Here is a 15,260-nt window from a genome sequence, read left to right on the forward strand (position 1 = left end):
TTGTTTCTATTTGTCTCACATGTTTGTATCTGTGTGTGTTTCCCTTCATTGTCTGCCACACACACACAAGTGGAATCTGACATGAACACAGATAAACCCAGGTTATGGGCTCACTCAGGATGACTCTGCTCTTTCCTTTTACTGTGTTTTCTCTGATCAGAGTTTCACATGAAACCACAACATGAGGGCACGGAGCAGCAGCTTACCGCAGCTGTTTTGATCACAAAGGCCCGTCCTGCAGAATGATGTATTGCAACGACATCTTGCTCACTGCACAAGTCCCACAGAGGTTTGCATGTGGGATATTCAAAACATCACATCCAACTCATGACCAATCTTCACCGAGTGATGATGTCATCCTGGTGCAGAGATAAAATAAACACTTGATGTCAGGTTTACTTCACTAGAATGGGTGTAAAATTAAACTTTTCATTTAAACTTCAATCTCATACTTCTTTCTATCCAGTGATGTAATGTAATAAAGTTCTCTTGTTTTGAGATTCAGGTGAATAAAAAGTCAGTGATCACACTTCAAATAGGCAATTGATCATTTATGACATCACATTAGATGAACCAGAAAATGAAGTACTGGCCCTTTAATGTTGTGACCCCCATAGTTGACAAATAAACCAGCCGCATCCGAGCCGAGTGAGTTACATTCATAACATAGGTGTGATCGAAGGTTGGACTTTGTACCAGCCCCACTGGAATAATGCCACAGGTGTTTGCTGAGTGATGCTGTGAGAGGTGGGGCTGTTTGTTTTCTGGACATGTAACATTATAAAATACACATACACACTCACACCTTATGTGTAAAATGGCTCATGTTCTAAATTAAGCTATCAATGCTGCTTCTGGGCCACACACACACACACACGCACGCACGTACACACAAAGAGCTATATATGTGTCATATGTCAGGTGTGTTCACCGAAACTTTGAAGAGTCGGGGTGGAGTGAAGAGAACAAGGACATAAGCTGTTCTTAGTACAAGAATAGTTGAGACACTTATGTGGCGGGAAAGAGCATCAATGTATTGTCAAGTTTGTTCTACTGAACTAAAGACAATCTCAACACAGCCATCTGCAACCCTTCCCTCAGTCATTCCTCACATACCATCTGTCATAATTTGTCATGCAGTTGATGGATCATTAACAGAACTTCACCCCTAAACAAACCCGCAGTCACCTAAGTTTGACAAAAGTCAATACCAAATAATTAGAAACACCTGCAGATAAGACCTATGGCTCTGCTTCTGGGGGCGGCAGAGTAAACATTGGGGGCCGACAGTATATTAGAGGAAAAAAACATCAAGAGGAGGCTCAGACCACTGAGACAAAATGAAGAAAAGCAAGGGAACTTCAGCAACCATACTCCTGGTTTTGATACAAGGTAGGGGCTCCAATTGATTCATTCTGATGTATTCTCATCTCAAATAGAAAGTATTTGGGTTTTAATTTCCTAACTGATATCCTTTCTCTCTCTGTCAGGGTTTCTGGCTTGTGGCGGTGTGGAGATCGAGCCCTCAATGAATCCCATCCCAACCGGGGAAACACTGACCCTGGCCCTGTCTCCTGCTCAAAACCTGAAAAGTGGAAGCTGGCTAGTGGGAGAATCCCTCATCCTCACCTGGCTCGGGGCGCAGCAGGCATTGTTTCCCAATTACACTGGAAGAGCGTCGGTGGACGTTGTCACTGGAGCACTGAGGCTGACCTCTGTCACCGTGGCCGACTCAGGAGTGTACTTGGTGCAAAGCACTGACCCCCTGCTCAGGGCCACCACCTCCATCACTGTTCTGGGTGAGACTTAAATATACAAGGGCTTATAGATGTGGTCCAAAGGTGGTCTTCTATTATATAAATACATTAAAAAAAAAACACTATAAAAGTTTGTAGGGTGATTCTAGCACATATTGTAGCACTGTCATGTTGGTCTTGATGAAAAACTTGTCTCTCACAGGAAATTGCTGTCACACAGACATGAGCCCTTATTCATCCTATATTGCTTCCGTTGTATTCGTTAGGGCAGACTTCACTTGTGTAACACATATCAGCAACAATAGAAACAAGGGCAGATACAAACACAATTTAAAAATGAATAAATAAACCTCAAAAAAAATCGATGAGCCAAATAGAACAACTGTTAAAGAGGTAGAGAAATATAAAATGAACGCTTGCTTCACTGAAAGGTGATCCAACTTTTCAGCCAACTTTTTTTTTAATTGTATGAGCAAATAAATACATATATTGTAAATTAAAGACATTTAAAAATAAAAAAAATTATTAAAAAAGTAAAACCGAGCTTTCGTAGACTAAAAGATGTGACGAATGCTTTCAGTGTCTCGTAGCGGTTTGGTGTTTTGTAATCATGCTTAGAGAAAGGAACAAAGTGGAGATAATGTGCTGATGTAGTGTTTACACTACCCTTTTCCCTGGAACAGGTTCCTGTTGAAAAACTATCTTCCCTAAACAGCATTTATAAAAAGTTGAAGGGATTCGTGTTCTTTCCACGTGACATGATCTCACAGTGTCTGATCTTCACAGCTCGCCAGTCCTCACAGTCTGCACTTGTTTTGGTTTCACTGCCCTTTTGCACAAATGCTGGTCTTCTCCATTTCTGTCTATTAATACTCACTTTTAACTTATTTCAACTTTAGCAATCTTTTTTTAATATGAGATTTCTTTAAACCCTCCTATATTTTTTTTTTTACTTTTTTATTGGTAGGTTAGATATTCTGTTGTAAAAAAAAACAACATACATACTGTCCTAACAAAATCAATGACAATGGGTGTGTGTGTGTGTATGGGGGGGGGGGGGGGGTGTGACCCTTTATTTCCCAAAGGTGTGAATGTAAGTGTGAACCTGTTGTTATAGCAGTTGTCAACTCACAATAACCCCAATACAAATATATTAAAAGTACATTTTACAATTCCTGTTGAAGTGGAGCATTTGAACTTCATAAAGGAAGTTGTAACATTGTAACATGTACGTTGTAATTGTTGTAAATGACATGAGCTCATTCAAATACTTTTTCATGTATATTATATATATATATTATATATTGGATGACCTGATTATGTTTGTCATGTTTGTTTGTGGGGTTTGTTTTTTTTTCTTGTGCACTTGCATTGACAGAACCTGTTTCAAACGTGACGCTCACTGTGAACGAGACCCACCTGATGGAGTTCAATGGTTCAGCAGTCATGACCTGCTCCATCTCCTCTGGCTCTTCCCCCACTTTCCTCTGGCTGAACGGCAGCGCTGAGGTCAAAACCGGTGACAGAGTTCAGCTCAGCGATGGAAACTCCACTCTCACCATAGTCAACGTGACCCGCTATGACCAGGGACCATTCAGGTGTCACGTGTCCAATCCAGTCAGCAACAGCAGCAGTGATGCAGTAAACTTCACCATCACCTGTGAGTACCGCAATGTTGATATAACAAAAGAGTCACATGCACAGAGCACTTCCAGAAGACTATTTATTGTATGTGTCATTTAGCACGACATTTGCTCATTTCGAGATGGACAAAATAATTCGACTCCTCTTAAATAGCATTGCAAATCTTGACGGATGGGTGTGCTTAATGTTTCCTCATGTTTCACAGCAACAAGCATAGGGCCCCATTAGGGAGGCTCCCAAAGTCATGGGAGTCTATTGTAGTTTCAAAGTTGAGTCATTGAAATTGATGATAAGAACCAAATATCATCTGTCTCTTTGAGGATCCTTCTATTCAGGATTTATTATGGCGGTTTTTGTAATCAACAACAGAGGAAAGAGGTTTCATCATATTGTCACTGGCCTCCGTTCTCATGAAATGTTGGGTTTTCTTTAAGTTTCCTGAAACATCTGAAAACACGTGCAGGGTATCAACTTGATCGTTTCCAGCCTCCTGCAGCAGAAGAAGAATTGATTGATGTGAAATTCTGTGCCTGTTTGACCTGTTCTTCTTTCTCTGTCTTCCTCAGATGGCCCAGATAACATGGTCATCACCGTGAATGGACTTAACGCCACTTCCTTTGTGGTGGGATCTAATCTGACCGTGCTCTGTTCAGCACAGTCCAGCCCTGCGGCTCAGCTTCACTGGGCTTTCAGAGGAGAGACGATCAACGTCACGGGCCCACTGCTGCATCTGCTGCACGTCACTGAGGAACAAAGTGGGCCGTATTCATGTCTGGCCTTCAATAATCACACTAACATGTTCAACAACATCACCACAAACATCGACATTACAAGTGAGTGTGTTACTGCAGTGACAATGTTCTGATTGTCAATCTGTTCTGATTTCTAGTTTCATTTTCTGTGCAGAGTCTCCTTTGTCAGGATCTGAACAACATGCAGTGAATGTGTTTCTTCTTCTCCTTCTGTTGTTGTCTGGATTCATCTCATCTTTTCCAGGCAAGTCAATACATTTTACTAATAGTGCGGGTTCAGATTAATGAATACCATTATCCATTCATCCACGCATCTTCACCTGTCTGTCCTTTTCAGGGTAGGGGGACGCAAGGACAAGGGAGCCTGATGAGCTTAATTAGAAGTAAGAGACTCAATCTCAGAGTTGTGGGTTCAATCCCGTGCACTCACTTCACAGAGAGAATGTCTTGTCTTCTCCTAATGTGTGGATGGGCCTCCTCATACCGTCCCAGAAACATACATGTGAAGTTCATTGGTGACCAGAAATGGTCCCTGGGTGTGAATGGGAATGTGCAGACCTGTCCAGGTTGTACCCTGCCCTCACCCATAGTTTGCTGGGAACAACTAAATGAACATTTGCCAAAACAAAACTTTTAATACCCCCGGGATTTACGTGTATGTTGCAACTATTAAAGTTGAATAAAAAAAAAGTCAATGGAAAACTGGTCAAATCAATGATTGACAAACATTGTAAAAAGGAAAAACTGTACACTAGAAATAACTTTGGAAATGAAACAAAAGTGTCTGAGTGAATGAACAAACATTCAAAAGCCGAAAACAAATACACCTGATTCCACAAAATAGAAACCACAAGACTACAAAGCAAGCAAGGACAAACACTTGTGTTGCCTTACAGCCAATTGACCTTGTATTGTGTCCTCTCAGCTTTTATGTCACTTCTAATGAGGTCAGTGAATGCACCTGGCCATTTGGATAAAGAAGTGGGATCTATCATGGAGAAAGCCTTCACATGCCATATGCAGCTGTGACCACAGGGCTGCCAACCCTCAGGCATCACAATCTAAATCTGGAGTTTCAAACACATGATAATACTGCAAAATCAAAATTTCAATGAAAACATTCACTTAAAGTATTTAATACATGTCATGGATGCTACTAATTTGTTCAAAAGGGGTCATGCTGATTCAGTGAAACATTACTTCACATTGTGGCCCGAGTCAAAAGATCTGTGAGGCAGCATGATTGAAACAGCATTTGTATCAAAGTCATACTGTGAGGATGGATATGTAAAAACATCATGTTCATCCAATATCAACAGAAGACTATTACACTCTTGTAGAGCCGATTTGAAGTAAATACAATCATTTGTAGTATTTTTGGATCCAACAGACATTTGCCTTTGTCTTTATTTAAAGGTTTCATGTGTATTATCTTACTCTTCAGGCCCAACAGAGCTCAAATTGAACTGTGTGTGTGTGTGTGTGTGTGTGTGTGTGTGTGTGTGTGTGTGTGTGTGTGTGTGTGTGTGTGTGTGTGTGTGTGTGTGTGTGTGTGTGTGTGTGTGTGTGTGTGTGTGTGTGTGTGTGTGTGTGTGTGTGTGTGTGTGTGTGTGTGTGTGAAATGCCCTGGCCCAGATTCAACCTAGAGACCTTCTCTCATGAGCCAAGAATATTCACATTAACACCATTCTGTACAGCTTCTGTAAAGCAATATGTCTTATTTGAAATAAATATCACTTCTACTTCTATGTCATGTACGAAAAAGTTGTGTACCATAATTTATCTTCAAAAATTACAATAAATCAGGCATGCAGGGAAATGTTAGAGTCATTCTTGATTTTCTCTCTCCATTTATTCTCATGTCCAATTGTCTCAATTCATGATTTGATACATTATTCATAGTTTTAATGATCCCCCCCCCCCTCAATAGTAGATTCTTTTTGCAAGAGGTATTTCATCTTGGTTATCTAACTCGCATACTTGGAAAAAATAGCAGACTGTGTTTGGGCAGGGCAGTTAAATTGTGCATGTCACGTTCACATATGCTCATGTAATCCTGTCCCACTTACCGGTAACTGAACGTGTCAAAGGTTGGCAGCTCTCTGAATAATCTTACAGTAAACTCCAGTACAAACATTGAAATTGGTTAAAATCTTGCCAGAAGACAAAGAGAAGAATGAGGGAAATATTTGACAGCAATGGTACAACAGACAGCCTGAGTCATTTACACGAGTGATAACTGGAACACCTGCTTCTCTTCCACAGACATGAGACATCAGCCTGCCGATGCCGGAAGACGACCGTCGACTTCAAACTGTCAAACCTCGTGTATGAGTCCTTGTCTGTGGAAAAGCACAGCAAAGGCTGTACTCAATGTTTGAAAGTTAATAATCAACTTGTGTTTTCTGTGTCGATGCTGGTTGTGTTTTTTTGTGCCAATTTAGTATTTATCCTACGAATAATGCCAGATGGGTGTTATTTTGATTATTGACTAGAACATTAAAGTCTTGTGTATAAACAAACTTGATGTGTATTTCTTGACTTTTACAAGCTGCATGTTCAAGAATCAAAGAAGGACTTGTGTGAATTAAAAAAAGAAAAGTGTGTATATATGTTGCTGAAAACACTTCACAACCAAACAGCTTAAGCATATAATTAAGTGGATAAACTCAAAAATGCACAACAAATACAAAAATTCTCATTGTATCATGGGATCCTGTGGCTTTTCATATGCTGCACAGAACCCATCCTATGAGATTCTATTTTATGTTACTGACATCATCATTAAGGAAGATATATTGGTTGATATTTTAAAATGACAGAATATTCATGCTCATTTTAATGCTGTCTTGAACAATCAGGGTACAAAATGTGATGAAGGCAAATAAAAAATGGCAGGAAACCAGAGGAGTGACTAATAACATGAGAATTAAAATAATATAACCAAACCAAAAACATTTTAGAACACATTTTGGTTTTTAAAACAATCTGACCATCAGAATGATTTCTTTCACTTTGGGACCACAAGCCTGTCATTTGCACCTGAATACCATTGAGTACCTTCTTTGTTTCACAAAACAACATCAGTTTAGCATACAACCAAGATGTACTACTTCGTTTAGTTGGTTTCAACACTGACAGTTGTTTCATTTGATTCATTTGTCAAAAGTTTTTTTTGTGCTTATCTCATGGAAGATTTGAGAAAATAATTAAAAGAAATGAGTCACGTCATGTGTTCACAAGATATTTTGATGTGGGTCTTTGTTTACAGTAAACACATAAGGGGAAAGACAAAGTCCTTATAGCTGAGAAACAGAAACTCCTTTTCCTGTAAAAAAAAAAAAGAAAAAAAAAAAAACCTTCCGTGTGGACGCACACATAGCAAAGTAAAAACTCCAAACATTCAATGACACGTGTCAGTTAAGATGTTGAAAGGATGAGAATGAAATTCTGGCATCAGTGTTCTGCTCCATCACATTTTACTTTCTAATTCTCTGAATCGAGAGCTTGTGATCCCACTGTCTTGATGTGACGTTCTTGCAGCTTCATTGAGCCACTTACACAATCGTCCCATGAGATTGTCTTGGTTGGTTATAAGTTGCAAAATGTCCGCTTGCAGTTTACAGTAAATGGACGCTCCTGGGTGTGACCGATGAAAACCTCAGTGTACCAGGGCAAAACAAGGTGTGTCAGGGTCTGGGAGGTGGCGCGCTGATGGTAGCGGTTTGCATTTGCATCAAAAGAACAGAGAGGTGAAGTGATGGAAAGCAAATATTAGCTGCTGTGAAGCCTGTATATGCACCAGTGTTGTCGGATTTGAGTCGTCTGAAGCCAGAGTTGTGTTTTTCAAGCTGAAAGAAAACTTTACAACAGGGGAGAAAAACTAGAGAGCAGAATGAAGTCTTCGTGGATGTTTGTCACGGTTCTGGTCACGATCACCTTCGCAGGTAACGATGAATCAGTCGCTTCTTCTTGTTTCACAATATTGTTTGAACATAAATAATGTGTTTTCAGTGGCGCCTGATTATATCTCTACTCCGTCTCTAGATCGTGCCAGAGGCCAGGGTATAACTGCGTCTGAGAACCCCCTCGCAGTGGGCAGCAGCGTTGAACTCCACAGCACAACCGTGGTCACTTCTGGAATATGGTTATTCAACAACGCTATGGTCGTGTTTATATCACCAGTAGGCAGCATCGTTATTGCTCCTTGGACGGGACGGGCAGCATTCAATCCAAACACTTCGTCACTCGCCATAGACTCTCTGCAGGTGGAGGACTCTGGAGTGTTCACCTTGCAGGCTGTGACTGGTTTTCGCGCTGATCTAACACTATCAGTTCAAGGTAAAGGATTTCTCAAAAACTCACAGACACATACATTTTGATTAAGTTCAACCTGACACATATGGGCCCCTTCTCCTTTACTTTAAGTTTATCATTTCTTGAAAATCATTGAAAATCTCCCAAACCTGCTCTTTGTGTTTCATAATCATTTATGTCTTGAGTCTGTCGCTCATTTTGTTTGTCTTTAGTTAGAACTTGTGTTTTCTTCACATGCACACTTTGTTCTTTGGTCTCTAACTTTTACACTTCTGCTTCTGATCGTCCTCGTCTGTCACAGCTGCAATGTTGAGCTTTCAAATCACTTTGGTTGATTGCAGTGATTCAAATTGGGTCTAGTCGATAAATATCATTAACAAACCAGTTACATAGACTTTACAAGTGTGTATTATTCAAGTGCTCCAGTGATGAGTAACTATTAAAATTCTGCTGCTTGTTTGAGTCACATCACTACCTTGTGGTGCAATCTTGTACTACAAGACTAAACCGGGTAGAGAACAAGCTAAGTTTGGTGAGTTTACATCAAAACATTGCCTTCAAGAGGACATACTGTTTGAGGTTAAACAGGTCATTATTTAGTGATTTAATTTTTTTGTTAGATTTTTTTTTTCTTTCCTTTCATTGGGACAGTTCACTTAACTCCATTTAACATTCTATTTCTGCTTAAACAGCTGACTCATTCAGCTGTGTGTTGGCTTTACAAAGGTTGTTTATTTTTTTTTTTTTCTTATGCCAAAGCAGATAAACTCACATGTTGAATGTAAAGATTTAACTAAGCAAAACAAAGTACGAGATAAATGCTATGTTTACATTTATTGGTAACTTAGGTTAATCTGCCGTCATTTTTGTGATTCCTTGCATGTTTTCTGCATTATGGAAATCATAGGATCACAGTTTTAACGAATTCCAACTAAAATATAATATTCTGGACTTTTGTAACAGACTTATGAAATGGTTGAAACCTGACAATGTGATTGTTATTTCTTTCTCTGCAGTGCCCATCTCAAATGTGACCCTGCATGCAAATGCAACAAATCTGGTGGAATACAATGACACGGCACGTCTCATGTGCTCCGTGACCAATGGATCGTCATTGTCTTATACATGGCTGAAAGGAGACTCAATCGTCACGATCGGTGGGAACATTCATCTCAGTAATGGAGGTGCCACTCTGACAATAATGAGTGTGAGCCACCGTGACCAGGGGTCGTACAGATGCAACGTGTCCAATGGTATCAGCAATGAAATCAGTAACCACGTGTCTCTGCACATCAACCGTGAGTCACAACAGTCAATGCTCCCATGCATAAACATTTGTATGAAGAAAGTGCAATTGTAGGACAAACTTCTCAAACTGTTTCTCTCTTGTTGAACCATCAGATGGGCCAAGCAATGTATCCTTAACAATCATGCCCGCCATGATGACCACATACAAAGCAGGATCGAATATCACTCTGTCATGCTCAGCCATGTCCAGCCCTCCAGCTACTATCTACTGGATGGTCAATGGAATGAGCCTGAACCAATCTGGGCCGTATCTTATGCTACAAAATGTTACGGAAAGCGACTCTGGAAATTATAAATGCATACTTCACAACTCTGTGACGGGCAGGTTCAGCAGCAAGAGTGCCAAGATCTGGGTTTTGGGTAAGGTTGGATTTGTGGGCCTTGAGCGCAAACAATAATTGTAATGACGCAACAGGCCTTTTTGTCCAATATGCTTAATTACTTTCTTTCTGTAAATTAGGCCAATTTCTCTTTTCTGCATGTAGTTTTTATTTATCTGATCACATTAACTGCTGAAATTAAATTCCAAACAACCTTTTTAACTTCCACAGATCAAATAACCTCTGTTGTGGTGAATCATAGTGGACCAGCGATACTCCATGAGTCCTTCACTCTCCGTTGTGAAGTCATTGGAACTGTTAATAACATTGTTTGGGAAAAGGACGGCGATCCCATTTCTGCTGACAATACAACCGTATTTGGCATGGGCAACAAGACACTGACTCACTACCCAGTCCAACATTCTGACAGTGGATATTACAAATGTCAAGCTTTTAATCCTGTGCACAACATGACGAGCAGCCCCTATGCTGTCAAGGTTTACTGTAAGTATTTATTTTTGTTTACTGTGAATATTCAACTAACAGTGACACATGAAATACCATCCAATTTTTGATGTCATGTTATTAAGTGGTACACTTCTGCATTTATGCACATCGCTATATTCACTGTAGGGATGTTCTGGTGTATTAGCTGAGGCAGCTCTTTATAATTCTGCTGACATTAATCACAATTCAGAACGTATATAGCAATTTGAACATATTGCCATTGAAAGTGATTTCATGTGTTCAGTTGGACCAAAGATGCCGATGATCACAGGACCACACGTGGCAAAGACAGGAGACAATGTCACATTCAGCTGCAACGCCACATCCAAGCCCCCTAGCCATTACAAATGGTATTTCAATGACAATCCCGTCTCCAACATGTCTGTGTATGTCACACCTCCACTTACCTTGAGCATGAGTGGGAAGTACGTCTGCAATGCCTTCAACCACATCACAGGCAAAAACAGCAGCACCTACAAAATGCTCACAGTTGTTGGTGAGACTTAAACTTTTTTTTTTAAACGCAAAATTATAAAAGGACAATGTGGCTCAAAACGGAACTGAACAACTGCTGTGGGGTGTTTTTTTTGTTTGTTTTGTTTTGTTTAGATCCAATAACAAATGTACATGTGGTTGCACAAATGGGTGCCGCCATGGAGGGTTATCCATACAATTTAACATGCAATGTAACAGGACCATATGATCATATCTACTGGATGAAGGATGGAGTGATTTTGCAAGAAGACAATACAACTGCTCTCTTCATGAGTAACAAAACAGCCATGTTCATGCCAGTGGATCGTTATGACGCTGGACAATACAAATGTAAAGCCATTAATGCTGTGGGATACATGACCAGCTATCCTTACAAGCTCCTTGTCATCTGTGAGTATGGTCTTCATGAATATCTGCTATAGCAAAGACTTAATCTGTAAAGGTGTTATTATCCACTTTCTTCTATTTCATTGCAGATGGACCAGAGACACCCGTCATTGAGGGGCCAGCATTCGCTGAGGCAGGAAGCAAAGCGGTTTTTAACTGTTCTGCCATGTCAGAGCCTCCTAGCACATACAGCTGGTGGTACCATAACAATTCTGTCTCCAATACTTCCATGCTTACAACTGGCCTTTTGTCTTTAAACATGAGCGGAGCGTACACCTGCAAGGCCTATAACAGTGTGACAGGGAAGACGAGCAAAATCACCAAGATGCTCACAGTCATCGGTATGAAATAGCAAGTGTGGCAAAGAATGACACGAGTCTAAAAGTTTCAATGAAACAAAGTTCAATCAAGGTTTCTAACCATGTGAGTTTACTGTGTGTCGTGTCTGCAGAAGCCATTGAGTCAGTGATGATCCAAAAGAGCTCAATTCCTATTGACAATGAAAACTTCACTCTCACCTGTGTTGTTGTTGGACCCTATGACTCCATCTATTGGATGAAGGACAACATGACACTCAGCATGAACTCCAGCGCTCACCCACACATGTCCTACCTCATGGAAAACAACACCCTGCTCTTCTCCCCACTCACAACATACAGTGACGGGTCTTACCGGTGTGTCGCCACAAATCAGGCTGCTCATCATAAGAGTCCAAGCTACATGCTCCAGGTCAACTGTAAGTGTGCTTATTGAAAATGTCACTATTTTTATTGTCAAATGTTACATCAGAATCCTTCAGATAGTTCTATATTCAATATGTAATCATTGTGCTGTCTTAAATTTGACTTTTAATTATAATCTTTTCTGCATATTATTCTTGTCAGTTTCATGATCTCATTTGTTTTTTTATTGAAGTAATAATATTGCATAATGTATTTTTGTATTATTATAGTTATTAACAGCCCCTTGTGTCTGCTTGCAGATGGTCCTCGGAGTGTGACTATCACTGGTCCAGCTATAGGACATGTGAGCTTATCAGTGTCACTGGAATGCTATGCGGATTCCCATCCAGAGTGTGATTTCTATTGGTTCTTCAACAACCACTCAATGCCTGTACAGAATGGGTCCGTCATCACGTTCCCAGTGGCGATTGGAAGTCTGGGGAGCTACATATGTAGGGCGAGGAACCCTGTGACCAACATCACAATGTACCAAAATTATGTTCTCGGAGGTGAGTGAGCGCCGCCTCATCATATCATAGTACCATTAGAAATGTTTGCAACAAGCAATTTTGTGATATTTCAAAAGCATTGTATAAGCTTAACACATTTCAATACTTCCATTAATTTCATTTAACCCTTATGATTTTTCATACATTTAACACCGTTGTTGTGATATTTTCTGTGAAGCCATTTTTCTACATTTCTCATTATTTCCACTCTCAGGTCAAGAGTCTGCAATCTACTTCGCATCCCAACGCAGTCTGATGTTGGTCGTTCTCTTTGCTTTGTCTGCCACTGTGCTCTTCAACTGAGAAGACAAGAAGTCCATTTTGAGCACAGGTGTCAAATATATGGCCGGCGGGTCGAGTCCACCACAGCTTACATTCTGATCTATGAGATAACGTTACAAAAATTACCAAAAAAAGGCATCTTTCACTGTGATGAGCACTATTTCAGTAAGATTAGCAGACATATTTTTGTCACTGAGACCAAGAACTAAACAGCTCTCTACAGCACCATGCTGAAGTAAAAAAAAATACTACTTTTTCCTAGAAAAATGGCGTTAGCATTGAATCCAAACGATGTGGGTGAGTTCATGAACAGGCATTCTGAAAACTGCAGAGATCCTGCTGAGTGAGACAAAGGAGTTTGAAAGAAGTTGGTCCTGAAAGGTTGTATTGAATGAGAACATTTTAATAATGGAGTTTTGGAACTGAAATTTTATTATTCATTGAATGAGTATCATTATACTTTTCTGGCCAGATTGAGGCCAATGACTTAAAATTAGTTTGACACTTCTCTTCTAGACACTTTTATTGCAGCCTTACTTTATCATAAATGAGAAAACAAACTGTATTCCTAATCTCGACTTGACAAAGGAGATAACAGTCATGTTATTATAGCAGCATCTGCTTTTATTTTTGTGTTTGAGTATTGCCAAGTAAAAGTAGTTGTTTTATCAATGTGATCACTGTTTTCACTGTCCTGAGGCCAGTTTGGGGGAAGTGCATTAATACTGTTGCATAGTTTCTTAAGCATGTGAGTTTTTCCTCTGAACAACCCCTATTCATAATGAAAAGCTGCCGTTTTAAGGATGATGGTGAGTGTGTGTGTGTGTGTGTGTGTGCTTTGAACCGATGATCCTGCTTTGATTTCCTATATTTGTTTGGTATTCAATAAAATAATAAAAACATCATGTACTTTGTTTGGGCTTTATTGACTATATAAGCCAATGTGCAGGTTCACAGATACATAGGTAAATTTATTCAATGAAACACTGGCATCCACACTGGATATACAAGCCTGTGCAGAACAAAAAAAGTGTTTAAAAACAGTATTATCAGTGGTCCTTACAATAACAGATGAGTGTGCAGCATGAAAAACAAAGCAACATGTTCAGGCTCATATTGGGACACTGGGGCCAAACTTCCCAGGTTTTCTGCTCGTGGATCTGAAAAAAACACTGCACTTCTTCAGATGATTGTATTTTGTCAACCGGCACAGTCTCTTTACTTCAAATTGATTCAGATTGAAAGGAAAAACAGAGAGAGAGACAAGAAACAGAATATTACATTTCAGCAATATTTTAAATCCATTTTGCAGACTGAGTTTAAAATCCCCTCTCAGTTCATGTGATGATATGCATCGAACACATAACTTATCTATACACACTTTTACTGCATATTAGATTCTCCAAAGACAACTCACACTTTCCACGCCTGCCTCTGCGTCTGACAGACGGCTGACAGCGACAAGGTGCGTTCACCAGCTCACTTTCCTTTCCTGTGTGACCCAAATACACGTCAACAAAAGAAATTTGGAATTTGGGAAATCCATTTTGCTAAATAAGACTTAGTCGATGAGAATATGTGCATATTCCTGAAAATACACATTTTACCTCTGCAGTTGCATTGTCGCTTGTCTTCTCTTGGTGTGCTGATGGTATGCGCAGATGTCAGAGGTTCTGCTACAGCAGAGCCTATAATAATAATAAAAAAAGAAGAATTTAGTTCAAATACAAGAAAACAGATGCAGAAAACAAAGCTCACACGTTTCCAAAAGCTTCATAAAGTAAATATATTTTGAGGTGCTATTAAAAATATGCCACAATGTCCAATGTTCAGATAGAAAAATACTTTACATATTAAATATCAGCATAACTCAACACAAAAAAAGCTGAAATAAAAAAAAAATGAAATTCATAGTCACATACCATCAGTGAATGTACTGACAGTCGAGGGTTTTTCTTCAGGAATACCTTTGAAAAAAGTAAGAAAACATGCAAGCTTACTTTCTACTATTAAAAATAAATCTTTATATTGTATACACTATATATACAATATACAATACCTTGACTGTGAACCCTGAACAACAGCAGTGGTAACAGCAGCAGCATCCTGAGCTCCATGTTGCAACAAAGTGAACCCCTGGCAGCTTGATCACAGGTACGGATCCTGCGTGTACTCCAGCCCCAGTACCCGTCAGGTAATAAAATACCTGTTGTTCTGGCTCTTTATAAAGGATGGTGTTGATGTCTGAAATCAGAACTGT

At 39.7% G+C, this 15,260-nt stretch overlaps 2 protein-coding genes across 2 annotated transcripts; both read left to right on the forward strand.

The window, feature by feature from the left end:
* Positions 1 to 1,340: 1,340 nt before the first annotated feature.
* Positions 1,341 to 4,495, forward strand: LOC308133192 (cell adhesion molecule CEACAM2-like; the record flags this gene model as incomplete). Its single annotated transcript, XM_080500493.1, has 5 exons — positions 1,341 to 1,392; positions 1,491 to 1,799; positions 3,136 to 3,417; positions 3,968 to 4,234; positions 4,491 to 4,495. The coding sequence occupies 5 exons, from the start codon at positions 1,341 to 1,343 to the stop codon at positions 4,493 to 4,495; spliced, it is 915 nt and encodes a 304-aa protein (XP_080356619.1).
* Positions 4,496 to 8,367: 3,872 nt separating this feature from the next.
* Positions 8,368 to 13,905, forward strand: ceacam1 (CEA cell adhesion molecule 1). The gene is made up of 10 exons (XM_080500494.1): positions 8,368 to 8,494; positions 9,487 to 9,768; positions 9,872 to 10,138; positions 10,330 to 10,602; positions 10,850 to 11,101; positions 11,215 to 11,490; positions 11,577 to 11,828; positions 11,939 to 12,223; positions 12,470 to 12,718; positions 12,933 to 13,905. The coding sequence occupies exons 2-10, from the start codon at positions 9,558 to 9,560 to the stop codon at positions 13,019 to 13,021; spliced, it is 2,154 nt and encodes a 717-aa protein (XP_080356620.1). The 5' UTR covers positions 8,368 to 8,494; positions 9,487 to 9,557; the 3' UTR covers positions 13,022 to 13,905.
* Positions 13,906 to 15,260: the final 1,355 nt, after the last annotated feature.

The sequence above is a fragment of the Blennius ocellaris genome (genome assembly GCF_963422515.1).
Source record: "Blennius ocellaris genome assembly, chromosome: 8".
In the NCBI taxonomy this organism is placed as follows: Eukaryota; Metazoa; Chordata; class Actinopteri; order Blenniiformes; family Blenniidae; genus Blennius; species Blennius ocellaris.

Bases quoted from the DNA above. Each gene is read 5' to 3' on its own strand.
- ceacam1 (XM_080500494.1), top strand. From the start codon at position 9,558: ATGTGCTCCGTGACCAATGGATCGTCATTGTCTTATACATGGCTGAAA. The intron at 10,139-10,329 runs GTAAGGTTGGAT...TAACTTCCACAG, and splicing joins TGCCAAGATCTGGGTTTTGG to ATCAAATAACCTCTGTTGTG. The intron at 11,102-11,214 runs GTGAGACTTAAA...TGTTTTGTTTAG, and splicing joins CAAAATGCTCACAGTTGTTG to ATCCAATAACAAATGTACAT.